Source organism: Sceloporus undulatus, chromosome 7 (genome assembly GCF_019175285.1).
Source record: "Sceloporus undulatus isolate JIND9_A2432 ecotype Alabama chromosome 7, SceUnd_v1.1, whole genome shotgun sequence".
Lineage (NCBI taxonomy): Eukaryota > Metazoa > Chordata > Lepidosauria > Squamata > Phrynosomatidae > Sceloporus > Sceloporus undulatus.
The window spans coordinates 45,159,700-45,186,410 of record NC_056528.1 but is presented as its reverse complement, the minus strand read 5'-3'; the positions used below and the strand labels follow the sequence as shown (position 1 = coordinate 45,186,410).

At 42.2% G+C, this 26,711-nt stretch overlaps 1 protein-coding gene across 1 annotated transcript in view; it reads left to right on the top strand.

Moving 5' to 3' along the window:
* The window catches only part of LOC121936846 (connector enhancer of kinase suppressor of ras 2-like), a 327,954-nt gene that overhangs the window by 155,201 nt on the left and 146,042 nt on the right, over positions 1–26,711 (top strand). Inside the window, exons 7-8 of the mRNA XM_042479498.1 lie at positions 3,542–3,601; positions 26,512–26,580. Of these exons, the coding sequence (XP_042335432.1) occupies positions 3,542–3,601; positions 26,512–26,580 (129 nt within the window). The remainder of the gene's footprint in view (positions 1–3,541; positions 3,602–26,511; positions 26,581–26,711) is intronic.

The following is a 26,711-nucleotide window of genomic DNA, read 5'->3' as shown; positions in this document are numbered from 1 at the left end:
CGAAAATAACTGCAGGCATTTTCCTGGGCCTGAATGGGGGGCTCACCGTGCTGTGACCAGATGTAGCATAAACATAGTTCCTACAAATATACTAACTGTATGTCTACACACTCCAGTTTTATCATAATGGTAGGGTTTTTATTCATCATCGCTATACATAAGGGACCACCTGGGGTAAACAGCCTACAGCTGTTTTTCCTTTCCTACCCCTCACCTGACAGAAGTAAAAGAAAAACAACTCTGTGCAGGTAATATGTACAGCCCAGGCTGTCTGTCTTATTAGCCATAATGGGGAATGGTCCCTGAAGCACTGTCACCATGACACAGGTTGCCTTGCAGAAACAATACATTTCCGTTAGTGTCAGGATCTTCTTACCATGAAGGGTAAAGTAGCCCTTTGAGGAACCTCCCTAGCAGTGAGCATGACAGAAGGCTAAAGGAGATTTGTATACACATGGTATTGCTGGATACGAGAGGGAAGCCAAAACATGCAATATATCAAGCGGGCAGGGTACAGAAATTGTTTTACATTGCAGTGAAGAATAGTTTCTGGCTTCCTCTGAGTCGAGCATCTTGCTGTCAGATGCCTTGGGCTACAGATGGAAGGACAGAATTTGCTAGGATGTTCTCAAAAGCAATGAGAGAGCTGAGCTCAGCAATTTTATATACAGCAGGGAGGGGAGAAATATGCCCTGTGGACAACATGCAATCCCTAGGAGTTTTTGTGGCCTTGCCTCCCTACATGTCCCTATATTATGGCAGAAGAGCCTACCTGCACCATAGAAAGCCCCCACAGTTGCTACTGAATTTTTGCAATATCCATTATGACCAGCAGCCATTGATAACTGTATTGTCTACAAATTTGGCCAGTTTATTGACACTACATCTAGTGAGAAGAGCTACAGCCTTGATATAGCCATGATGCCTACTTCGTTGGTGTCCATTTAAGAAGGATAGGGAACCATTTTCAGCTTGAGGGCCAAACTGAATTTCAATGAAGAGCTCAGAGGTCACCTTCTCAAGGTGGGAAATGGGATATAGAAGTAAAGGGCCCGGATGAAAACACCAGAATATTACAGACCAAAGTTCTTCTGGACAGAAGATAAGCCTTAGCAGAGACATTCACCTATTTAGAATGGGGGGGGACCCCAAAACAAAGGTTGGGGACCCTAAAAATGGTGACATAGTGGAGAGAAGAGTGTAGTAGTCTGAGAGAACCCCCAAAGTCTAGATCTGGTCCCAGGAGGGTTAGATTTGGTCTCAAGGCCTATTCTAATGAGTTGTTTCTCTAAAAGAAGGATCAGCCTAAGATGGTCCTGAGGTGGACAAGATAAGGCCTTTCATATTCATTTCATATAGAAAAAGCAGCTGAGCTGTTGAACATTACTCCAAACTGGCTCTGGTGAAGCATTTTCTGCTCCACCTGGAAGCAGCAGATCAGCTTTTTGGAGAATGGGGTTGCCAAAGGGCAGCTCACGTGGCACATGCCACTCTCTGCCCCTCAGAATCTGCAGCTGCCTCCTTCTGTCTAATGGTAGGGCTGACCCTGCCAAAATAGAATATGGAGCCAAAGTTATCTTGTTCCAAAAAAGAAATTAAAAAGAAGTGCACCTATGTATGCCTGTTGGGGGAACTGAATAGAACAATTTTATAATGAGATGCTCTGCATCCTTTGTAGAGAAGATGACAGAAGTAGGTTCTGGTGATAAAAATGCTGCTTGTTGTTTAATCTTATTCACTTTTCTGCTCCTTGTTTTGAAGTTCTGTCCCCCCCCCCCAGCATCTCTTGCTTTTTCTGTGCAGCGATAATGGCTGGAAACAACACAAGCGAGCTTGTTAGTTTTCTATTTGAGGATCAAGGGAGACAGAATTTCATTTCGGCTCTGTAGTAGATTCAGACATTTTTCCAGGGCTGAGAAAAGAAGCCTGTCAGAAAGCTCCCTGGCAGAATGGTGGTGATGCAGTCATCAATGTTCCACTGTGCCAGTTCTTAGCCATTTCTATCTGAGATGGTCCTACAGTTAAATCAGATGGGTCACAACCCACCTAGCCCCCCAATCCTCCTTCCAAACAGACCGATGAATGTGAGGTGTAGTTAGATCTTGCAAGGGAGGAAGTGGAGATGAAAACTACACCTAGGTGCAAACTGCACATAGGCTGGCCTCTTGTTCTTGACTTACACACATAGTAGGTCCTGTGTGTGTGTGTGTGTGTGTTAAAATTTAAAACGTTACATTCATTCCGACACATTTTCATCCAGGAATTGCAATCAAAAATCTTTGAGTTTCTCTAGTAGGGTATTATTACCTAATAAATGTTATAGTAGGGAGCCAGTGTGGTGTAGTGGTTTGAGTGTTGGACTACGACTCTGGCAACCAGGGTTTGATTCCTCACTCAACCATGAAATTCACTGCGTGACCTTGGGCAAATCTCATGCTCTTAGCCTCAGGGGAAGGCAATGGAAAACCTTCTTTGAACAAATCATGCCAAGAAAACCCAATGATTGATTCACCATTGCTGGGAGACTTCCCTTACAGTGGGGAGTGTGGCACAGTCAGACCAAACACCAGACCAAACGTGGCAGCTACCTCCTGCCTCCTTGCCCCCTGCCCTGGGACACTAAGCCCAGTGTGAGAGCTATGTCAGTACTATAGTTGTATTGTGGTTTTTGGGGGCTGTGTGACCATGTTCTGGGAGAGTTTATTCCTGACATTTCGCCTGCATCTGTGGCTGGCATTGTCATAGAATCTGATAGTATGTCAGTACTATTGCTATTACATTCAGTGGTATTCAGCAATTATGGTTTACAAGTAACATTAGTACCGACCCCCCCCCCCCCCCCCCCCCCCCCCATTACTAAGGATTCTGTGTGGTCTGGCATGGGGAAAAGGTCCATGGGAATGACATCATGAGTTGCTACACTGGGACACACCAACTCTAGTGATGGGTTAAGGGAGTTATCAGCAGCTTTGGAGAAACCCCAAGGTTTACAGAAATACAAAACATCATTTGGGAGGGGACTATAATAGTGGAAGCAATGAAAAACTGCATGAGGGTGGCCAGAGAATGTTGACAATCTACAGGGGCAAATGGGGTATATGTAGATGCATCCTGAAAAATAGTATAACCTGGTGCTGGATCCCTCCATGCTGCCATTTTATTCTTACAGGTGCCATTTTCTGTGTACTATTTGCCCCCAGTAGGTAGGGTTGCCCATTCTGGATCATCCTGGGTCCCTAGGTTTCCAGGGCAAAACCTGAGACCTCGGCATGGCACTTAGGTGTGTCATTACATGTTATACATTAAGTACCAACCACAGCTTGCCATTCAAACCCACAGGGCCCTACGCAAGCGAGAACATATTTCCCTTTGGAGATGAAGACAGGGGCTGTACCCAGATCAAGGTGAAATGAGGGGATTATTAATTTATTTAAAGAGGCTGTTTAAATTAATAAACAAGAGTCTTAGACCCAGATCCTGGGATCTGGCGATACCTGTGGGTATTAATGATTCTTATTTCACTCTTATTTTTCCTTTTCAGGGGATGTATATCAAGTCAACATATGATGGGCTGCATGTGATCACTGGAACTACTGAAAACGTATGTTTTGATCAGTTTTTACATTTTTATTTCTTCTTCCATTACCACGAGTTGAATGTTGCAGCTGTTTGCTGGGTATAGCATCTATGAGCAGAATCCGCAGGGAATATTGCCATTCAGTGGGGCTTAAAGAGATAATATCCCAAGTGAATTGTGCCTCATTGTTATTTATTTTTCTTTGTCTCTTTTGCATAAAACGCCATAAAGGCTAATGCAAACAGTTCATAACATGGTATGCAAAGGGATATGTACAGATACCCAGTCTGTCTTTAACTCTCTGTCTGCGGAGATTACTACATGCATTCTCTGAAAATACCAGACACAGTTGCTGGCAAGTGGAAAAATATCAGGAATAAATTCTTCTAGAACATGGCCACATAGCCTGAAAAAACAACACAAAAAACTATTACTACACACAGCTTTTAAACCATGATTACACCAGGGGAAAGGTGGCTTTGATCATACTTATTGAACTATGACATCTCCAATCCATAGTTGGCACACGACAACAAGTTGCTTAGCCTTCTCTGTCAGGGAGTTCTGGTGCCACAACAAACTACAAATCTGAGGATTCCATAGCATTGAGCCATGGCAGTTAAAGCAGTGTCAAACTGCATTATTTCTGCAGTGCAGATGCAGCCAGAGAATGATGTGTTGGAAAAGCATATCATGATGTCAGCTCAGAGCTGGAGGCTGATGGGATCAGGCCCTCAGTAATTGAGACAAAAAAGAGCATGACGCAAATAGTAAAGCATTGTCCATCCTGGGAGCTCACTTCATAATTCATAAAGCTCCATTTCAGAGAGGAGTTCAGTCTCAACCATGAAATCCTAAGTAAGATGCTGAATTGTGATTGATGAGGAATGTGCTCTCTCTTGCTGTAACATTCATTAAGTATTTTACATCAGTCGCAAATCTTTGTTGCGGGGGGTTCATTCCCCATCCATGAAAGCAATGATAACATGCAAATAGGGCAGAATATGCTCTAACCACATGGCATATATTGGTCAGATTTATTCCCAGAGTATCTTTGTCTGGGCCACTGTACCCCTGCCTAGTCACAACATGATAAATCTGTATATATTTAATTTATATCTATATAAAACCATCATTTTCCCAGCTAGCATCCCCCCCCCCCCCCTTACAGTTCCACTTATATGGAGAAAGAAAGGACAGGACTCCCATCAAGATGCACTTTATTTTACTGCTATTCTAGAACAGCTCTGCCAGTTTCAGAGATAAGCAACATATGGTCCTCCAAATGCTAGTGGTAAACTTGCAGGCTCTCATTATCATCACAATCCCCACAATTGCATCCTAAAGATGTAAAAAGCACACAGCTCTGTTGATCCATGTTAAGAAGTTTGAAGGTATTTTGTAAAGAAAGTGGCTCTTAATGGTCCTTACAAGAGTGAACCACTCCGAGATATTTCAGTGGGGTAGATATATACACATACACATCAGATATATGTAATCTATTTTGTACATATACAATGTACTATATATATATATTAAATGTTCCAAGTGATTTTTGTTGTTGCATTGCTTGGCCACAGCCACATTGCATTGCTGGTTTTCATCTTTGAAATCATGGGTATGCGAAAAGCCTTGAATGCCTGTGAAAACACTGAAAAGCAACATAGATAATATACACGTTATTTTTAAGAGAGTCGTAAAATAAACCCACTAAAAATGTCTGAAATCTGCCCTATTAAAATCCGCATTCTGCTTGCTGAATATTACACAAATTGGACATTCGTGATTTATATATAATGCCTCCTGCTTCCTGTTGTCGCAGGGATGTTGAGACATTTTAATGCCTGCAGTTTGATCTCTGGAAGTCCTGCTCAGTCGTGTGGACTTCAGTGATTTCATCTGACACCCTCTACCTCTCTTTTTTTCCTGTCTTTGTAAAGGATTGAAAAATACATGAATCCTTCTTAGTAAACAAGGGAAGACAGACATGTTTCTAACTAATAAATAGGGCTGTTTTCTTTACCCGTTGCCATGATCTGCATTCCTGTGCTACAGCTTCAAATATATGCTTCTTTCAACAAAAACGAAACGATTCTGACTCCTGCCACTGTAGTCTTCTGAACCATCACTTCAAAGTTTCACACTGAACTCTTCAAGGGAGAGAATTGGGAGGAATCTAGCCCTTCCCAGTAAGCTCCAACCAAAGCAAACTGCTGCAGCTTTCCCTAGTTTGTGTGTTCTTCCTCAGGAATAATCTTGACCACACTGTCCTAGTTTTCATCTGTGAAATGTTGGAGGGTATGAACTTGCTCACCTTGCTCCCTAAGCTTTTCTGTGAAAAGCATTTTGCGTTAACTGCCCAGTTGATGTGTCTTTGGAGTTTATCACCCAGGGACCATATGTGCCACAGTCTCGTTAATGTATTAAAGCGTCTGCATCGCGCAACAGCGTGCAAATGCGCAAATGGTTTTCACACACAGTCGACAATAACATGTAAAGGGTGCATTACCAATGTGGTAAAGAGGGTAGAATGTGCATTTGGTTTTCACACAAATGTGTGAATATCCCGCTCATGGCTTGGAAATGGCAACTTTCACGCATGCGAGTGCCCTGGCTCACCCCCATTAACCATGGGAAATTGGGCAACAAGCTCAAAATGGATTATTATCCCACAAATAAACCGTGATTAGCTTTCACACTGTAGCAATTGTGCAAATAAAGCCAATTTGTGAACGAAGCGAAAATGAATTCACAATATTTTCCCGTGAATCCCTAAATGCTAGATCATGTCTCTTTCTTATCAGATTAATAGAGGATTGAACATGATGTCATGTAAAAACCAATTGCGCAATTATGTTTAATTCTCACAATAAACACTGGATCCACCCTTTTTAAACTTCCAATTTTCCCTGTGTGATAAACTCCTTTAGGTAGCTAAATCTCAGAAATCTTTTACTTTGGTTGGATTCAATTTCTTTCCCTCTCAACTGCTTTAGGGAAGATGTACTGTCCTTGATAGTTTGTCCTTGCAATGACTGGAAGCTGGACTCTATGGAATGTCTTCTCCCCTATAATTTTTACACTGGAGCTCATCAGCAAATGATTGCTCCATTACTGGCCACACTATCAGGAAGATCAGCCCAATTATATGTTAAATATGTGCTGACAGACAAAATCCCATGGGTGCCATTAGTGGTGGCCAGATTTATATCAATAGCAGTGAGAGCAAGGAAGCAATTAACTCTCTGTTACTGGAAGGATGTTGGACTGGGGGAGTAACCCCACACCGTTTGCTTTCCATTGAAGAGGGATGTTTAAAAACTCTCACTTTGAAGTTTGGCTCTCCTTTGTAGGTCCATTGGGCAAAGCCATAGTGCTGACTACATCATTATACTTTGCTTTCCATCTACAATGAATGTCTGGTTTGTTTGTAGTCTATTGACTGCCATATATAAATAGTTTAGTAAAAGAAAGGAGGAAGAAACAAAGGAAGGAAAGACAGGAGGTATGTTCACTTCAGGGGCAGCATGACATTGGTCTCCAACAATTATTATAATAATCATTAGTAGTATTAGTACTATTTTATTTTTTTATATCCCATCTTTCGTCCAATATAGGGATTCAAGGTGGCAGAATGAGGAATAGTTTCAGATTTTGATGAGCCCTTCAATGAGATGCCCGTGGCATCCAAAAATGGGCCCTCTTTCTCACCATTGTCACCACTGGTTGCTCCTCCTTCTGGGCCCAATCCACCAACCACCCAGAGGGAGAGTACTTCCACCTCCTCAGTCTCCTTGCTCTTTTGCTTGCTTGCTCAAAGAGGGCAGAGAAACAAGGCTTTTGAGGGCATACTTATCCAATTTGCAGATGACACCAAATCAGGAGGAGTAGCTAATACTCCAGAGGACAGGATCAAAATTCAAAATGACCTGAGTAGATTAGAAAGCTGGGCCAAAACGAAGAAAATGAATGGAGAAATGTAAGATGCACTTAAGTAGAAAAAGTTAAATGCACGGATATAGGATGGGTGGCACTTATCTGAACAAGACTATATGTGAAAGGGATCTAGGAGTCCTAGTAGACGACAAGTTGAACATGCATCAACAGTGCAATGCGGCAGCTAACAAGGCCAATGTGATTTTAGGCTGCGTCAATAGAAGTATAGTGTCTAGATCAAGGGAAGTAATAGTGCCACTCTGTTCTGCTCTGGTCATGCCTCAACTGGAATATTGTGTCCAGCTCTGGGCCCCACAATTCAAAAAGGATGTTGAAGAGTTGAAGCATGTCCATCCACTGAAGATGGAGCAAGCTTGTTTTTTGCTGCTCCAGAGACTAGAACACGGAACAATGAATGCAAGCTACAAGAAAAGAGATTCCAGCTCAATATTAGGATGAACTTCCTGACAGTAAGAGCTGGATGGCCATCTGTCAGGGATACTTTGATTGAGAGTTCCTGCATGGCAGAATGGGGTTGGACAGGATGGGGTCTCTTCCAGCTCTATGATTCTATGAGGCTCCAGAAGTCAGTGGTATCTTCATTGCAGCAAGTGCCCAACAGTGCCAGTCTCTGAAGCCAGCTTAGAAGGAAACAAATGATGCAGTGTGTTATAAGAAATGTGAGTGCCATTTCGGGTACCATGTTTAGTTGCATTTGGCTAGATCTTTGTTGATGTTAATAGATTATTAAACTCATTTTTTAATTGAGAAGTCACAGCGTACCCTTAGCTCCTAACCATTTTAGCGTTCTTCATCTCTCCCCCTCCCTACTTCCAATATGTAATCTCATTTTGATTGTTATAAAGTTCCATTTCAAATCCTCTGGCTTAATTAAGCATATTTGGGTCAGGGAAATTAAATGGGCTTATAAAATAGTCATATATAATTAAGCATTCCACGACAGAGCAGTGCTAACTAGAGATGGGAAAGTCCATTTAGTTCAAGCGTTCAACCCTCCACTGCCCAGCCTGATGATGCCCTAGTGTTCAGTGCTATTTTAAAAATGGTTGAAAGTGAAATCTTTAAAGGCACTTTCAGGATGTCAGATAGCAAAGCAAATCCCTTGCTTGACAATAGCCTACACATTTGGGTTAATCTTAGGGCCCAAACAGACAGGCCAAAATAAAGCTGCCTTGGGTCATTTTGGAGGTATGCTCTTTAAATGATGCATGCATCTTAAGAGGCCAGAAGCTGCGCCAAAGCCATGCTCCAATCCTAAGGAGTGGAGCACAGCTTTGGCGCAGCTTCTGGTCTCTTAAGATGTGTGTGTCATTTAAACAGCACATCTCCAAAGTGACCCAAAGCAGCTTTATTTTGACCTTTCTGTTCAGGCCCTAACTTTCTGGTCTGAGCAGCCAGGGAAGGTCTCATCTTCATAAATCTGGGACCAGATCTAGGGAAGATGAGTATGGTCAAGTAGGCCAAAACTTGCATGCATGGTATTTATTTATTTATTTCAGACAAGGAAAACTCGGGTCCATCAAATGTTTTAAGCTACAGCTTCTCTCAGACCCAGGCAACATGACTACTATTAAGGGGATGGAGAGAACTATAGACCCAAATAGTAAATCTGGAAGCCCAAGCATTTCTCATTTATTAGTTGCAGTCAATAAAAATAGTATATAATTGTTAACTAGCACAGTGTAGTGTTGAACAAGGACTCCTGGAATCCTTGCTAAGTCATGGAAACTCACTGCATGGTCTTGGGTCAAGTCAGATCTTCTCACATCCTTTCAGAGGGAGGCAATGACAACCCTCCTCTGACACAAACTTGCCAAGAAAACCCTGTGATATGGTGATCGTAGGTCACCATAAGTCAAAAAGGACTTGAAGACACACAACAACATCATATATTGCCTCAACCTGCCAGTCAAAATGTTCTGCCCCTTGAACCCAGCAAGCCCTGGCTCCACTAAAACCCTAATGAGATTTCCCCACTAGTCCAATATCTTTCTGGTTTCAAAAATATGGTTAGGGAAGATCAATAAAGCCATCAGAGTTTGACCAGTCAAGACAGAAAAGCCAGTCATGTACTCCCTCCTTCTGAATACTCAGTTTAATATATAAAATAACTACACACAGAAAGAGAGAGAGACATGTTCTTTGCTGAGAAACGACTGTGTCTTCTTTTCTGCTTAGAAAACACAAGACAATCTCGGAAATGGAGATGCGACAAAACCGAAATAAGGAAAGCAGCAGGCTTTTAGTGACAATGTCTTAAAGACTTCAAAACAATATATTTTGTGGATTTCTGATTGTTAGAAAATAGAAGGCAGATGATTGCACTATTAGATTGTCTTCACAGATGTCTCTGAAATCTATTTGGAATAAATTATAAGAATTGTTCTAATTCAGCCACAAAGCAGACACACTAATTTTATTGTGATATTTATATTACTTCTTATTCATCACAGTTTGGCATGTTTCTCTTTCTCCCTCTCTTGGTCGTTCTCATCTGTTTTCCTCCCTCCCTCCTCTTTCCCCCCCTATCATTGAGATTGATTCAAAAGATAGGTGGATGGCTATGTATCGGTAAATATAGGCGCCAGTGCCCAATCTGCTTGGATATTCTGGGAGTTGGAGTCTCAAAATTAATTTTTCCAAGCTTCATTAACATAGATGAAGATATTAGTGTTGTGGCAGATTGCCACCCCTCCTCCTGAAAACTCTTTACCTCTTTTTCTCTCTATTTCAAACGGAGGTCAAGTAATTCTGAGAAATGTATCTGAATGCAGCACTGCAAAGCATCAAAATGCCCCTTACTTTACCAAATTGGATAAAATGAGGTGTTCCTCTTTCTTTTCCAAGGTGTGGGACCTTCATCTGAGCTAGTCGGACTTCCCAGTTATATGTGCTTTCCCCAAAGCTCCCTGTGACTTGCCAATTCTATCCTATTCTCTACAGAGTGCCCAAGATAAATGACCAAGGTATGCCAAGATTATTGCCCCAAATGTTCTACCTCCTGCTGAATGTCCCTTACCTTTTTGTTAAAAGGGTCAAGATGCACAAAAATCATATTTACAGTAGCAAAAACAGCAACATCACTTAGTGTTCAGGCATCTCCCAAACCTTGAAAATACCAAGTGCATACACCATGAGGCTGTCTCTTGGAGCAGATGTGAAATTAGATAAGATGACTAGATCAGGTAGTGCTTCTTAAGCTGTCTCATGTGGGGGACTGGCAGTTCTTCCCCCAATGCCCTACATACCCTCCAGCTTTCCCAGTTTTGCAGGGACAGTCCCAATTAATCTTCTCTTGCCCCATTTTTTTTCTGCTGCTTTTAAAAGGTCCCGGTTTCTCCTCTTCCTACTTTCCACCGCTTCCTGCTTTCCTCCTCAGATTACTTCATTTGCTGCAAACTGTAAAAGTAGTTTGCACTCATTTAACTCAGAAGGGAGGAAAGAACAATGGGAAGGGAGACTTAGCCTTCACCCACACTGCAGAAATAATCCAGTTTGACACCAATTTAACTTCCATGGCTGAATGCTATGGAATCCTGGGAATTGGAGAACTAAAACTCTGTGGCATCAAAGCCCTCTGGCAGAGAAAGCTAAATGTCTCACATAACTACAGTTTCCAGAATTCCATAATATTCAGCCATGGCAATTAAAGTGGTGTCAAACTGGATTGTTTCTGCAGTGCGGATGCAGCCTTAGGCAAAAGCAAACTGCTGCAGCATCTCCTAGCTTATCTGTTCTTCGTCATTAATAACTCTTGACATCTTGACCACACTCTGATGTTGCTTGGCTATTTGCATCCTGGTTTTCACCTATGAAATGTTGGAAGGTATCGTATGGTGCCAGGAACTTGTGTTATATCTGTGCCCTTTGGCTACAGTTGGGGGCTAGCACCAGTCCATGAACCACCATTTTGCATAGCACTGCATGGCTCTAGCTGGCTTTTCAAGGAGTCAGGGAGTCTGCAGAGCACAGGGAACACACCCACCGCAGCATAGGGAATTAAAGCCTGAAAGCCCCACATGTTTGCACCCTGGGAAATTTCTCACCATTTGCTGCAATGTTTGAATGAAATTTCCTCAAAGGGTCAAAATTAAACAGAGAGAAAATTTAAGCATGATATTAATAGCTTCAGAGAAAACTGCGTAAAAAGAGATGCTGCTAGGAGGAATGAGTGTGCAGAAGGCTGCTGGTGTGGGAGCAAAAAAGACGATTGATCAGCTTAAGAAAGAAATGCATTTTCAACTAACTGACAAAAAACAGCTCAGAGGGGACAGCTTTTGAAGATGTGTCCTTTTGAAGATGGGGTGTTGCTTATAGACTGGCCACATTTCTGTTCACAGTTGCTCAGTGTGCAAATAAACAAAGCAAGAGCCATATGTAAGTATTCCACACTGCCTGTCCCAAAAGGAATTGACCCTGTGAAACGTCATCGGTTCCTGGGATGTTCAGCTGCTGGGGGCCATAATGCCATTGCTAATGGAAAAGCAGTCATCTCCCTCCCCTCCTGCCAGCTGCAGGGTGTCTGGCCACCGGTGGACTCTAATGGACTCTAATGTTGATGGATTTTAGAACAGTGTTCACTGAAAGCATTTAGGGCTGTGCATACTCTGCGCTAAGCCACTACCTTGCCTCCTTTGCAACAATATCAAATCCCAGGCCAAGAAAAGCCAAATGTTGCAGCCTGAATAAATTATGAACATCAAGCCGATTTGTCAAGGTTTGCTCATTTTGCAGAACTGGTTCCTTGCTCTGTTAGTCATTGCTCCATTCAGCTGTACTATCAAACCATAGTTGGATGTTAAGTGCATAAACAGAGCCAAAGCGAACCAGTTTTTTTTCTTGACATATTTATTCATAGGCTAGATAGTTATCTCTCTTGGTCTTATCCTTCATATTAAGGACTACTCTGCACCTTCTTTTGCCTTGGCCTTCTCCCAAAAGGAAAGTAGTTTTCAACCTGGGGGGAAATGGAGCAGATGATTTACTAGGGGAAATGCAGCCCAGAAAAGGTAAAGAGGTAGTATAGGAATACGGGGCTACTCTAAATGAATTCAAGGCCTGATACAAATGGCAAAAATGCTGGGCCGATTTAAGGGCTCCATAGGGCTGGGCATCCATACATGCCCAGTCCTAATAGCAGCACCTGTGCGCCATCTTGCCACAGCCTTGCCCACATGGGGCACACAACAATGATGTATGGGCTCCGCACACCCAAACGGCACGTGCTGGAAGCGGAGGCGTCAAGGCGCTCCTAAAAAGAAGCCATTCTAGGTGGCTTCTTTTTAGAGGGTGCATTGGTGCAGCGCAGTGCGGTTGGTGCAGCGCCGATGAGGGGTAAAGACAGGCAGCATAGAGCTGTCCGTCTGTATCCCCCCCAAGTTTCCAGAGATAGATGAACTACATCCAAAAGAACTGGCAGAAGCAATCTCAGAACCACTGACAATAATCTTTGAGAATTGCTGGAGAACAGGAGAGGTCCCAGCAGCCTGGAGGAGGGCAAATGTTGTTCCTATCTTCAAAAAAGGAAGAAAAGAGGACCCAAACAACTACCGCCCAGTCAGTTTGACATCAATACCAGGAAAGATTCAAGAGCAGATCAAGAAACAAGATCATGAAGTTTGTAGGTACACAACAACAGATTTAAATTTAGTTTGCAGACATAATGGGAAGCCTGCTTAGAACTGCTCAACATGCAAAACATGAAAAGAGTGTGAAAGTCCAAGTTGCTCTCTGTGTACATGTCCCATCAAATAAGCTGCTGGTCTTATGTCTGAATGTTGATTTTTCTTTTCTCAATCTTCTAATGATTGCGCTTTTCACATTTTATAGTTTTTAAGTGCTGCTGTACACTGCCATACAGGTTTGCCCAAACAGATGGCTTTAAGAAAACTTTTAAATAAGTAAGAGTGCAGTAAATAATTTAGCTAGAATGTCAAGCTGGATCAGACTTCTGCAACCTGGTGACCTCCAGATGTACCTTCAGCTTCCATGATCGCCAGCCAGCATGGATGGCATGAGACTTGATGAAAGCAGAACTAGATCTTGACTAAGTCTGGTCTTAGATGGACAGACCTAGTAGCATTTTTACTCTATTTGCTTTGCAAGATGAATTAATCTCTGAATGATTAGTCTGGGACCAAGACAGTATGACATAAAGCTAAGGTCTGCAAATCAGAAAGTTTTTAGTGGCGATTGTATCACTCCCACGAACTCACAAGGTGGCCATCATCAAATTATTCTTTATTGAACTCTCGCCTCCAGTTAGCAATAAACAAAATTGCTTGGACCAACTGTGCAAAGTATCTTTTAGAAGAGATGTATCTTTCAGAACATGACGATTGTTTGACGTACTTTTCAATACTCAAAGTCCAAAAATCAAAGATGAAAAGAATATTCCTAATTATTCTTTACCAGCTTGAAAAATGGATTTCTCAACAGTTAGGAAGCTCTGTCAGGAAGCGTAAGGTCCAAAACACATTGCAGAAATGATTCAGTTTGAGACTGCTTTAACTGCCTGGTTCAGTGCTAGGGAATCCTGGGAATTGTAGTTTGTTGTGACCCCAGAGCTCTCTGACAGAGAAGGCTAAATGTCTCACAAAAACGAGAATTCCCTGAATTTCCTAGCATTGAGCCAGGGCAGTTAAAGCAGTCTCAAACTGGATTATTTCTGCAGTGTGTTTTGGACCAGGCTAGCATTCGAACTCCCCAAAGTATTGCAAAAGAATGAATCCATGGAGAAAAATGCATGTGACAAGTGCGTAAAAGGGGGGGGGGGGGGGGGGGGTCTGCAGAAAAAAAGTGGGTTTTCAACACAAAAAATGGATTCCTAGTACAGAAAACTACATATCTGTCTCTGCACCTAACTCCTCCAAAATGCTTTGGGACATCTGGATATGGGGAGAGTACTGTGGGGGAATGTTTGTTTCCTCCCACAATAGGAGAGAACTATCATAATTATTCATCCTCATATGTGAAGATGAAATGGTTGAGAATTTAGATCCCCAAATTAGAGATTACAAACCATTTAGGAAAAAAGAAGGGGCAATTCTTGTTCAGCATCATTAATGTGACCAAATCAACAGGGATATATATATATGGACAGGCTTTTAAGAGGAAGGCACGCAAAGCCTGGATGAATGGATTTGTCAGTTCCTGGGGGTTTATATCCTACATTTTTAAAATCCCATTTTCTTTCTGCATCCCAAACCTTAAGAAATTTCTTTATGCTGACAAATTCTTATCAAACACAAACTGAATTGAAATTCTCTCCCATTCCTTTCTGTGAGTTCTGATTGAGATATTTTTGCCTGTCATCCTATCTCTGATGACAAACTGAAATAAAATCAAGATAGGAGGATAGGATGCATCCAGAAGGAAATAGAGGAGGTTATGTGAGCAGCATCTTCTAAGACCTGTATCATCCTGCTCTTGGACAAAACATATTGTACTTCTGCTTACTGAGCTTTATAGATTTGTGGCTATTTTGAAACATCTAAGGGAAAGAGAGGAGTTTTGTCTCTGTGTGAGAGAGAGCAGGGCAGCTAATGGGAAATGCTGGCAGGAAAGAGAGCTACTGTGTATGCAGAAAGTTCAGCAACCGGGAGCATCTGCTAAACTGAACTAAGCTATCAAGAGTTGGAAAATCACTTGGAATATGGGACAGGGGAATCATCACGGAGGTCAAAGGAAGTTTAGAGTAGAGTCTGAGGGTTCAAGATCAGTTGTGCATACATATTTTAAAACAAATTTTATACCTCTGTATGCCATGAATCGAGGCCAACTCAGGGGCAGTTAACAACCACCAAGATCTGGTCTGTATCTGAGAGCCAGCATTGTGTAGAGCTTTGAATGTACGACTCTGGAGACCAGAGTTCAAATCCCCCAACCAGTCATGCAAAGCCATGGGTGATTTTAAACAAGTCACTCTCTCTCCGCCTCAAAAGAAGTCAAAGGCAAACCTTGTCTGAACCAATTTTGCCAAGAAAACCCCATGATAGGGTAACCTAAAACAAAGGTGTTCAACCTTTTGTCTTCCAGATGTTTTGGACTTCAACTCCCCAAATTCCTGAACATTCATCATATTGGTTGGGACTCCTGGGAGCTGAAATCCCAAACTTGTGCAGGATGAGAATTTGAGAACCACTGCCTTAAGTCATATATGACTTAAAGACACACAAGAACATTATATCTTGATGATGTGTGCCTTCAAGTCATCTCCAATATCTGGTAACTCTATGGTGAACCTATCATGGTTTTTTTCTGTGGCTGAGAATGTATGACTTACCCAGGATCACCCAGTGGGTTTCCATGGTTGAGCAGGGACTTGAACCCAAGCTTGTTGTGGCACTAGAGGTCTCTGACAGAGAAGACTAAATATCTCTTTGTTTGTCTTCAAGTCATTTCTGACTCATGGCAACCCTAAGTCAAAGCTATCATGGGGTTTTCTTGGCCTAACTTGTTCAGAAGGAGTTGTCAGTTCCTTCCTCTGAAGCGGAGATAGTGTGATTTGCCCAGATCGCCCATTTGGTTTCCATGGCCGAGTGGAGATTCAAATTGTGGTCCCCAGAGTCGTAGTTGAACACTCAAACTATCACACCACACTGGCTCTCAGTATCTATATCTACATATTTAAAAAACATCCTACACTGAGCTTGGAAGTAATAATTACAAATTACTACAAATAATTAGTTGCATGTGATTAGATTCCTTTTTCCCCCAATAGCAAAGCTATCACTGCATCACTTTATGACTGTGGCCTGATGTGGGATAACTTCACTGTGTGTGATTGTACCTTTTAGTCACTTTTTTAGTTGCATGGATGTGATTTTGCCAAATGGTGGAGGAGGAATATTATATGGTCCAAGTGCTGGTTCATGCTGTGCCTTGTGCTGTTCCCTTGTATTCTCTTGGGGATGTTGAACCAAAAAAGAAATGGATCAGAGGTAAATGTGTGTTTCATGCCAAAATCCAGCAGCCTGTGACATTCAGATGTTTTCTTAAAAGCAGGAAAAAGTAAAAAGAGAAATCCACTAACTTTTGAGAAGTAGAGAAAGGACAGGTTATTGTTTAAATCTGTAACTAACTTTGGGGGACCTGGAACTATAACTTTAACTAATTATTCTTTAAAAAGTACATTTTCATGCTCGGATCCCCACATTCTTGCCAAAGGCAATCTGCAGTAATACAAAGACAATCCACAAATGAAAATAATATAAGCATTTAGAACAGCACTAATTACAATAACCCCTGCCAGAAACAACAGAAATATCAAAAACAGTAGGAAATCATGCAACAAGAAGATAGGCAGCCACTGAAAAGGGCCAAAAAATACAGGGAGGAATTAGTAATGAAGAAGGGGAAAGCTTTCAGTAAGGAACCAACATTGATTTAATCCAACATCCTGACCATATAGCCAGGTTTTAGCCTGCTGCTTGAAACCACTTAACATCAGAGCTGAAACCTCAGCAGATGGGAAACAAAAGCTGACAAGTCATTCTAAATCCTCCTGCTTTGCTTGCTGCATATTTGGATCTGGAACCATGGTGCTTACATTAACACAAGCCATGGCTTCGCGTTATGCCTGTCCCGACCTGCTGTGAGAAAGAAGGCAGGGAAATCAGTTGGCTTTTGGGATTTTAACCAGAAGCAAAACAGCTTTCCCTTGATTCTCCCCTGACAGCTCCATTCTGTGACCTGGGAAAGAAACAGATGGCTGCCATTTCTTTTGCCCAGTGGTATCTTTCGTGTATTTGACACCTGGAGTGTGTACATGTGTACAGGTGTTCATAAGCACCTCTGCCTTCTGAGCCACAATAGCATATATGGCTTCCTGATGAAAAATTGAAGAAGGAGGGAGCAAGGAGGAATGAAAGAATCAGGCCTTTTGCAAGAACCCTATTGCAAAAGGCCTGACCAGACCCACAGGGCAGCAAGAATGACCTATGCCTATATGAGTAGCTGCCTTCTGTAAGGCAAGGACTGGGTCTTAAAATGGGCGAGGGATGAGCAGAGTCAAGGATGTGGAGCTAGGATTGCCATATCCCTGTCCTTCATATTTGGGCATCTATTTTTCATATTATGCAAATTATAATTATCCATATTATTAATTTTTATACCAATTATGCAAATTCAACACATTAATCATTGCACTTTTTCTACCATTCTGTTTCAACCTCAGTACCAGTACCAAGCTAAGATCTCTCTTGTTTTGTTCCCTTGACTCTCTTGAGGGTGTTTGGAAGCAAAGGTCCACCGTGCTGCCTAGCCCTAGGCTCAAGCTGCCAACACAATCGCCACACAACACAAAGCCATTCTGCTTGCCTCCTTTCCTTTCCTGCCTTCTGGGCCTGTCAGGAAAAGACAGGAGGGAATGGAAGAATAAGGTGGCAATGCAACTCCTGTGCAGTAACAACCAGAGCCTGCAGGGCAGGATGAGGCTCCCGTCAATGCCAACTGTCTTGAACAGTTTCATGCTTCATTGCCATTGCCATATTTTAACCATTGCCATGCGATGAAGGAGAAATCTAGGATTTACTGCTTTAATTGGCCCAGTCAGCTTGGATATTTTTTAGTCTCTTCCAACCAGAATTTCCCAGGTTTTCCGGGACAAATGGCAACTCCATGTGGGAAGAGTGAAAGAGAAAGAATTCTCTCAGGATGGGGAGACTGATGGAGAGGAAGGAGCAAGGGAGGAGGAGAGAAATGTTGGCAAGAGGAGGCACCCAACCACAGGCATAAAAATAGGAAAGGAGAGATGGATGCTTGGTTTGGTGCTTCTCTTTCCTCAAGGAAAAACATATGGTCTTCCAGCCTCTCACATCACTTTGGTTCATTTCTTGTGGAAACAACAGAGGTTCCTTACACCAGGAAGTAAGGAAAGGTTTAAATGATCTGAGAAAGATGGAGAGCAGTGGCCGATCCCACCCTGTACCTCCTTTCAAAGACCTCTCCCCAAAATTGAGGAAGGAGCTGCTACATTCAGCCCCTCCGTTCACCAGAGAATGAACCCCCCTATTGGCCACTTCCTTTGTCTTTTCTGTGTGGCATCCCAGCAATGCCCATGTCCTGTCCCCTTTGCCATGCATACATGTTCACTGGGCAGAACCAACTCAATGACAAGATGTGCTTTCTGGAAGAAAAGGCTAAATACCTCTTGAAACTATGGATCCCAGGAATGGCAGTTAAAGTGATATCAAAGTGATGGAATTGTGTAGTATGAAAAAGACCATGGGGACTATAAAATATGACCATCCCAAATGTTCTGCTTTGGAGGCAGGCCAAGGTACCAATATGACAACCAGGGGGCAGGGGCAAAGGAAGCATTCAGCAATAAACAAGAGCTAAAGCACTTGCAAGTTCTTGTTTATGGCAGTGTAAAAATGATGGAGGAAACCTCAAAAGACACATAGCTTATCAACGTTTTGAGTAAAAATAGCTTCTGTACAAAAAATAAAATCATAATTTTCTCTCCAGTGGCAGGAGCTTAAAAAGTAAAAAATATGCCCGCAGCAGGCATATTCCCTTCATTATCTTTTAATGTTCTTAGAGATCATAAATCCATGATGAGAAAAAGATAGAGAGAGAGAGGTTGCAAAATAGCACAACCATGTCAGAGATGGCACTTAAAGGGGTAAATATAATCATGAAATGACAAGGAGGAAACTGGAAAGAAGGCCAAGGTGGCCAACCTTCTGCCCTTCAGATGTTTTGGACTACAGTTCCAATAATCTCAGACCATTATCCATGCTGGTTGGATGTTGTAGTCCAAAATATTTGAAGGTACGAGGCTGAGCTAGGTACAGCATTGGCTTCTACCAACGTTTCTGCTTCTTAGCATTGGTTTAGCATTAACATTCACAGATACAATTTCACTACTTGAAATGCTCAGCATCAAATCACATTCTTGGTGTGTGGGTGACCCTCATGGATAAAACAGCAGATGGTCCAAGGAAGCGTCCTTTTGTGTGAGCCAAAAGGAAGCCCAAATAGTCTCCAGAGAGGACTCCACCGAGGAAGCTAAGGTCATGAAGCAGTTGACGTGAGGAACTTTCCAATTACAAATGGTTAGAGAATTAAGAACAACTAGATAGGATGTAGCCACTATCCACAGATGTCCTTCTTTTCCCGGCTCCACCTCCACTCCATACAAATAACATCTGACTATTTGTTTGGTTTGTTGGTTGGTTGGTTTTTGACAGGAATAAGTCTATCTCTTTAAAGGGGAGGCATAGTGTGCATTTTAGTGCACCTTTTTCAACTGATTCCATTGCTCACACAAATATCCTCAGTGTGTTAGTGATTCATTTTTATGGCCACTTAAAATGCACACATTTTTCTTTCATCAGCCCATCATTCAGCTGGAGGAAGATTTCAGGTTGGCCCCCTCGCTTGCTTGGACCCCAGGCTGCTGATATATTTTTCTATCTACACTTTGAAAATGTGCATATTTTATGAGATGAGTCTGTGGCTGCTTGTTTGGATTCCCAGTGCATTCAGATCATGTCCAGTCCAGGCCATATAGACCACTGGATTCCTTATGCTTTCCTACTTGCCTTCTATATATGTGGCATGTGTTGTGATTCTGTTGTAGTAGAAGTTTTTAAGGGAGAACTAGAGTTACCCTATTCCACTTCCACAAGCCTAGTTATCTAATTTACATATTATACAAATTCTCTTAATTATACCACTTACTCTAATATGCATTCTAATGATGCAAATTCAGCACTTTATTTGTTGCAGATTTTTCTTCCAGGATGTTTCAGCCTTTGTCATAATGCTTCAGTTACAATGGATCTGAGCAATCCAAACAGAGTAATGTTTAAAGTGTTGCATTGGGAACAGGGAGGTGCAAGTTCAAAACCCTGTTTGGTCAATAAACTGACCATGTGGACCTTGGGCCAACCCTTTGATTAGCAAACGTGCCCTGCACATCCTTGCTTCTTGCACTCTGCTCCTCACACTGCTCACTCTCCCTTCCCATGCCTCACCTCACACCTTTGCAGTGCCTCTCCCTCATGCCTCTTACATGCTGATGCTTGCCTTAACCATTCTGCCTTCCTTCCTACTCCAACCTTCCCTTGCCTCCTTGCAATCCAACCCTCTTTGTTTCTTGTGCTCCATCCCTTGCACTGCTAGCTCTCCCTTCCTGCCTACTCCATCCCTTGCCTCACTGTATGCCCTCACATAACACTTCTCCTTTCCTTCCTACATTCCTGCTCTCGCTCACTCTTTTTTCTCTTCTGCTCCCTCCCTTTCCTCACCACCTATTCTTTCCATGGGCCCATCTCTTGCTTCTCTTGCCTGCCACCTGCACTACACATTATCTTCTCTTTCCTTCACTTTCCTTTATCTCCTCTTGAATTCTCCTCTTGGTGTCACCCGGTGCAGGGGGCAGCAGTGTGGGAGATGAGGGGAGGAAGGCATACCCCTCTGTTTCCTCCATGGAGCACCCTCCTCATGAGGAAGCTGCAAGGAGGTAAAGCCAGGAGGGCTGTGCTCACCCTTTCTTCAACTCTGTCTGGCTTCCTCATGAGGAGGGAGCCAGGTGGAGGGAAAGCCAGGAGAGCCAGGCCCTTTGTCCCTTCTCCTTTACCCCCATGTGACTCCCTCCTCATGAAGAAATCACATGGAGGCAAAGCCAGGAAGGGCACACTCATCATCTTCTGCTGCCTTGGTTTCCTCCTCAGGGAGCAAGCCATCCTGCAGTGAAGAAGGGGCAGGCACCAGCACCAGCACCGTAACCCCTCTTCTGGAGTGTCACCCTTTTTCTATTCCCTATGAGGAGTGAGTGGGGATCTGGGGATGTTTAGCCTGGAGAAGAGAAGGTTAAGAGGTGATATGATAGCCCTGATTAAATATTTGAAGGGATGTCACATTGAGGAGGGAGCAAGCTTTTTTTCTGCTGCTCCAGAGAATAGGACCCGGAGCAATGGATGCAAGCTACAAGAAAAGAGATTCCACCTCAACATTAGGAAAAAACCTCCTCACAGTTAGAGCTGTTTGACTGCAACACATTCCCTTGGAGTACCACCACTTATTCTCTCTTCACTCATGCCTGAAATGCAGGGCTGGATCCATTTTTTTAAAAAAACTTAAAATATTGTTGTTCATGCTCCCCACAGGTGTGTCTGTAGAGCATTTTCACCACATGGGAAGCAAGCCATTTTAGGCCCAGGAAATGACCCAGACATTAGCTCCAGTTCACTTCTTCATTTGTTTGTTTGCTTGTTTGTTTCATTTTGTTGTTTTTAAAATTCCTACCCAGGGCCTAAAATAGTGGTGGTAGTGGTAAATGTACCAAGATTGCCTCCTTCAGCAAATTTATATCCGCATTTATATATGGCATTTGTCTTCTACTGGGTAGGAAAAGTGATCCCTGCAACTTCCATTAACAAGAAAAACAATTGCATGCAAGAGTTATAAAACAAAGCATAAAATCAGAAGTAGAGGATAAAATGATATAATAAATTCCATACTGGCACCAAATATTTTAGACATGTTGAAAACTTGGAAGTCCTGAAAAAGCCCACTCCTCTCCATTCCCTGCATCTTGCTTTCCTAGAACGATGTGAATCCTCCCTTGGGGAGGGAGGGAACTAAATGCTTGGAAAGGTCAGTATGTGAGCTGATGATTCTTTAGGTAACCTTTCATAAGCTCTTCCTTCAGATTCCAGCTATCATTGCTCTGGCCCCTGGGATGGGAAGAGAACAGCCAGACATATTTCCATTGATTTCTTTGAATCCAGCAGCTGGTGAGAACCCATGCTTCTAGATTTCAACTTCCATTGCTCTGGTCTCTGAGGGAGAGAAGAGCAACCTACATCTGCTGGATTTATGGTTAAACCTGGACTCAATACATTGCCTTCTGCTAGATGACAAACCAAGGATTAAAATATTTGTGCCAAAAATCTAGAGATATGATGACTAGCAGATGTGAAGAAATAAAAAATACATCTTTTTAGCTCCTCCAAAGATGCTTCATCTGAAACACCACGATATTTCAAAAAGTGTATGACCCAGTTATTAGATGAATTCATTTTTTGTTTTCAGCAACATTTGATTATTGCCCTATTTTGAGCAACGCTGCTCGGTTGTGTTCATCTTTTTCTGCTGTCACAGGGAAACTATTTATCACACTTCTTTCTTGTAAAGAAATGCAATTTTCTTTTCAGCGTTCTCCTCCCTCTCTCCATCCTCCTCCTCCATAGTTAATAATGCTTTGGGCCACCATTTTAATTGAAATTTGAATATACAAAGCATCTATGCCAAGCTGGAGCTGTTCTGTTAACTGTGATAATCATATATATATATATATATAGAGAGAGAGAGAGAGAGAGAGAGAGAGAGAGAGAGTGTTGATGGCTGCTTTCGGAAAACATGCTTCCCAAAAAGTCTTTCTCACTGATATCCTTTGGTAGGTTTAGCTTTTGAAGTTTGCCTCCACTCGATTTCTAAAGACTTGCTTTTTGTTCACAGCCAGTGTATGTACCCTGCCTTCTGCTTTTCTTCTGGCTTGTGAAAAGTACAATAAAATTCCACTTGTTTCTCCAAATGTCTTCTTTAGTCACACCCTTCCAAGGTTTGAATGCATTGTCCTGGGCCTTCTGTAATCCAGTAATCCAAAGGGGACCAGAGCCAAAATCAATTGTACACTATTTTATTGCAGATCTCCCTCCCACCTACAGCAAAAGGTTTGCAAGAGAAGACAAAATACTATATTAAGGACAATACTAGGCAAGGAGGGGGAAATGCAGCCCTTGCTAAAGAGCTTATACATTTTTTAAATAAGAGAAATGTGTCACTTGACCAAATGAAAGCCATAAATCTGTTAGAGGCAAAGGGACCCATCTCTGGGGTTGTTGTTCAGTGCGCCTAAGGAAGCGGCACTCTGCCACAGCTCACTGCTTTGTTTCTGCTCGCAATGCACAATGAAATAAAAGCCACATCAAAGCCATTTCATCCCTACTACTTCAACCAATTGATTTGGCTTCTCTTTTGAAGGAATAATTGACCCCAGCTAAGATGTAATTGAAAAAAGATAAGAGAAAGAAAGCTGGGTTAGAGTCAAAAGACGGGGAGGGCGAAGGAAAGGGGGAAGAAAAAATTGGGAGAAGGATAAACAGAGCGTAGCCTGAACCTCTACAGCTTGTTTAGGAAGAGACCAGTGAATTCAGAGGTGCATATTAACGGTGATCAAATGTGGCAGATATTAAATAATAAATAATTTGGACATACACCAAAATTCTTTGCGGTTAAGAGCCCTAACCATGTGCTATTTACTCTTGTAGGGCTGTACTCTTGATCATGCCTCCAGTGCTGCAACCCCTAGGCAGTGCAGCCCTCTGATATCCAGCTGGTATGAAGATACCATATATATTTGACTATAAGTTGAAAAATCTATCCTGAAAATTTTACCCTCAAATCTTGGGTTGACTTATATACAGGTTAATACAGTAATACTGCTTAGAAAGGTCCTGAAAGAAGCACGCCGGAGGTGCCTTGCACTGCTAAGGCATGGGGAGTGTGTGTATGTGTGTTTGGGAAAGAGGTGATCCAAGATCCGATGTGAAAACCTTCTCTCCTTGATCCTCCTCCTCCGCTCTCTAGATCTCTTTGCCCACTGAACACCCCATTTACCCCACTTCCTTCCTCTCACGAGCCACTGTTTCATCCTCGACTTATCCATGGGTCATATCAAATCTATGGTTTTGGCCCTAAAACCTTCCCTCGGCTTATACATGAGGTTGACTTGTACACGAGTATAGACGGTATTCCTTTAGAAATAGCCATGGCCTCCTTGGGCCATGAGTTAGAGTGGCACAGTGGTTTGGGTGTTGGACTACGTAGTGTAGCACTTTTAGCTTTAGACAATGATTTTGGAGACCAGGGTTCAAATCCTGGCTCGGCTATGCAAACTCGCTGGGGTGACCTTGGCAAGTGACACTCTCTCAGCCTCAGAGGATGGCAATGGCAATGGCTCTGAAGACAACATGCCAAGGAACCCCATGATAGGGTCGCCTTAGAGTCATCATTAGTCAGAAACAACTTGGGAGGCACACAACAATAACAATGACAACAGCAACAACATGTCAACAATGTTCAGGTCATGGCTATCGGTGGGCAGACTTGTGGCATTTGCTTATAATAATAACGTGATGTTTTTAAAAAGACTTGAATGTGTTTTAGCTTTAGGTGAGAGATGTTGCTCTCCCTAGGCTAGGCTGAGAAGTGAAGCCTTTCTGACATACACATATATGTTCACACAAGGAACACATGAATAGGGTTAATGAATAGAGCAGAGAATGCACAAGGTCTTATAGTGGGATATAATATATATAGGGATTTATATCCCCTTCTCTGCCAAAATGGGACTCAAGACGGCTTACAATAATTTAAAAAGATAGAAATAAAACATTGATTATAAAAGTTTTTTAAAAAAAATAATTAAATAATACTAATATTAAAACATACATTAAAAACAGCATAGTTAGAACCATTAAACCATTAAAACAGCACAGCACACTACACAAGTAAAATTCATCCACCAAAAACTTGCCAAAATGAAAATGTATTCAGCTGCCAGTGAAAAGAGCAAAAATATCCCTAGGACCTAAATTTTCCTTGTCTTGGAGCAGCTGCACATTATAATATGCTCCCCATGTCTACATATCCCCCTAGATGGAACCCACCTAATGTAAGAAATAGGCTGTGGCTGGTATTCTGTCAGGGAGATACACATATGCAGCTTGCACTTATGCACACAGGACAAATTGTTTGCCATAGTGCAAGAGATATATTCTGTTGACAAAATTGTGCATAGGGCAACATTGCCTATTGCAAGGCACATTGTGCATTGAAATGTCACATTGGACTCTGGCACCCAGCCACTGATGTGTTACATGATGCTGCCATTGTTTTTTTATGGGGATTGGGTGCAAAAGCATCATCACATGCAGATACTTAAACTACATGAGGAGATGTTGGATTGTAGCCTGTTAGTTCTTCTTTCCAAATATGATTGGCTAACTGCTATTGGGGTAGGACAAAAATAAATGGTTCAAGGGGTAGTGATTATGACCTTAAATGCTATAGAAACTGATACTGTCACCATCCCTTGAAGATAGCACAGTAGCTAAGGATTCCTATAGAAGTCCCCTGCATCTAGCTAGTGAAGGAGGATTCTGGAAATCTCAGCAGCTATCTTGAACTTTGTGAACTCTTGCAACAGCTTCTTCTGATCTAAATTAGCATTTCCTATATTACTAAATTAGCTTAATTAGTCTGATACCATCACTGTGCCAGGAGATTAATGATCGCTTCACTTAACTCCTCCCTGATAACGCCAGTGACTTTAGATTGTCACTTTTTGATGAATGATACAAAAGCAATTTAGGATTCAGAGATATGTTGTTTAGGAAACACTTGGCTTACAGAGAGATCTTGTAGCACCTTTGAGACTAAGGACCCAAACAAACAGGCCAAAATAAAGCTGCTTTGGGTCACTTTGGAGGTATGCTGTTTAAAGGATGCATGTGTCCTAAGAGGCCGGAAGCCACGCCAAAGCCATGCTCCAATCCTAAGGACTGGAGTGCAGCTTTGGCGTACCTTCTGGCCTCTTAAAAATGCATGTGTCATTTAAATAGCATATCTCCAAAGTGACCCAAAGCAGCTTTATTTTGGCCTGTCTGTTTGAGCCATAACTGCAAAAAAAGAAGTTGGCAGTATGAGCTTTCATAGACTTAAGTCTGCTTCCTAGTATACTTAAGTCTATGAAAACTCATGCTGCCAACTTCTTTCTTTTAGTTAGTCCCAAAGGTGCTACAAGATCTCTCTACGTACTGATTCTACAGACTAACATGGCTATATCTTTGAATTCTACCTCTTGGCTTGCAATTTAATAATACACTAATGAAACCTGAACAATAACACTTTTGGTCCTTCATGTTGTCCAACTTCCTTTCCCTTTCTCTCAACTTTAGTCTCCAGCAGACCAGTGTAAGAAAATCCATGCAGGGGATGAAGTGATCCAGGTCAACCACCAAACTGTGGTGAGTACTTTTCAGATAAAACCAAATGGCCATATTTATTTCCTGCTACCGCCAAAACATTCCCACCTGTTGAAAACATGGACGAACTGTAAGTGTTCATTCTCAGACATAATTCTCACTGGGAATTTGAC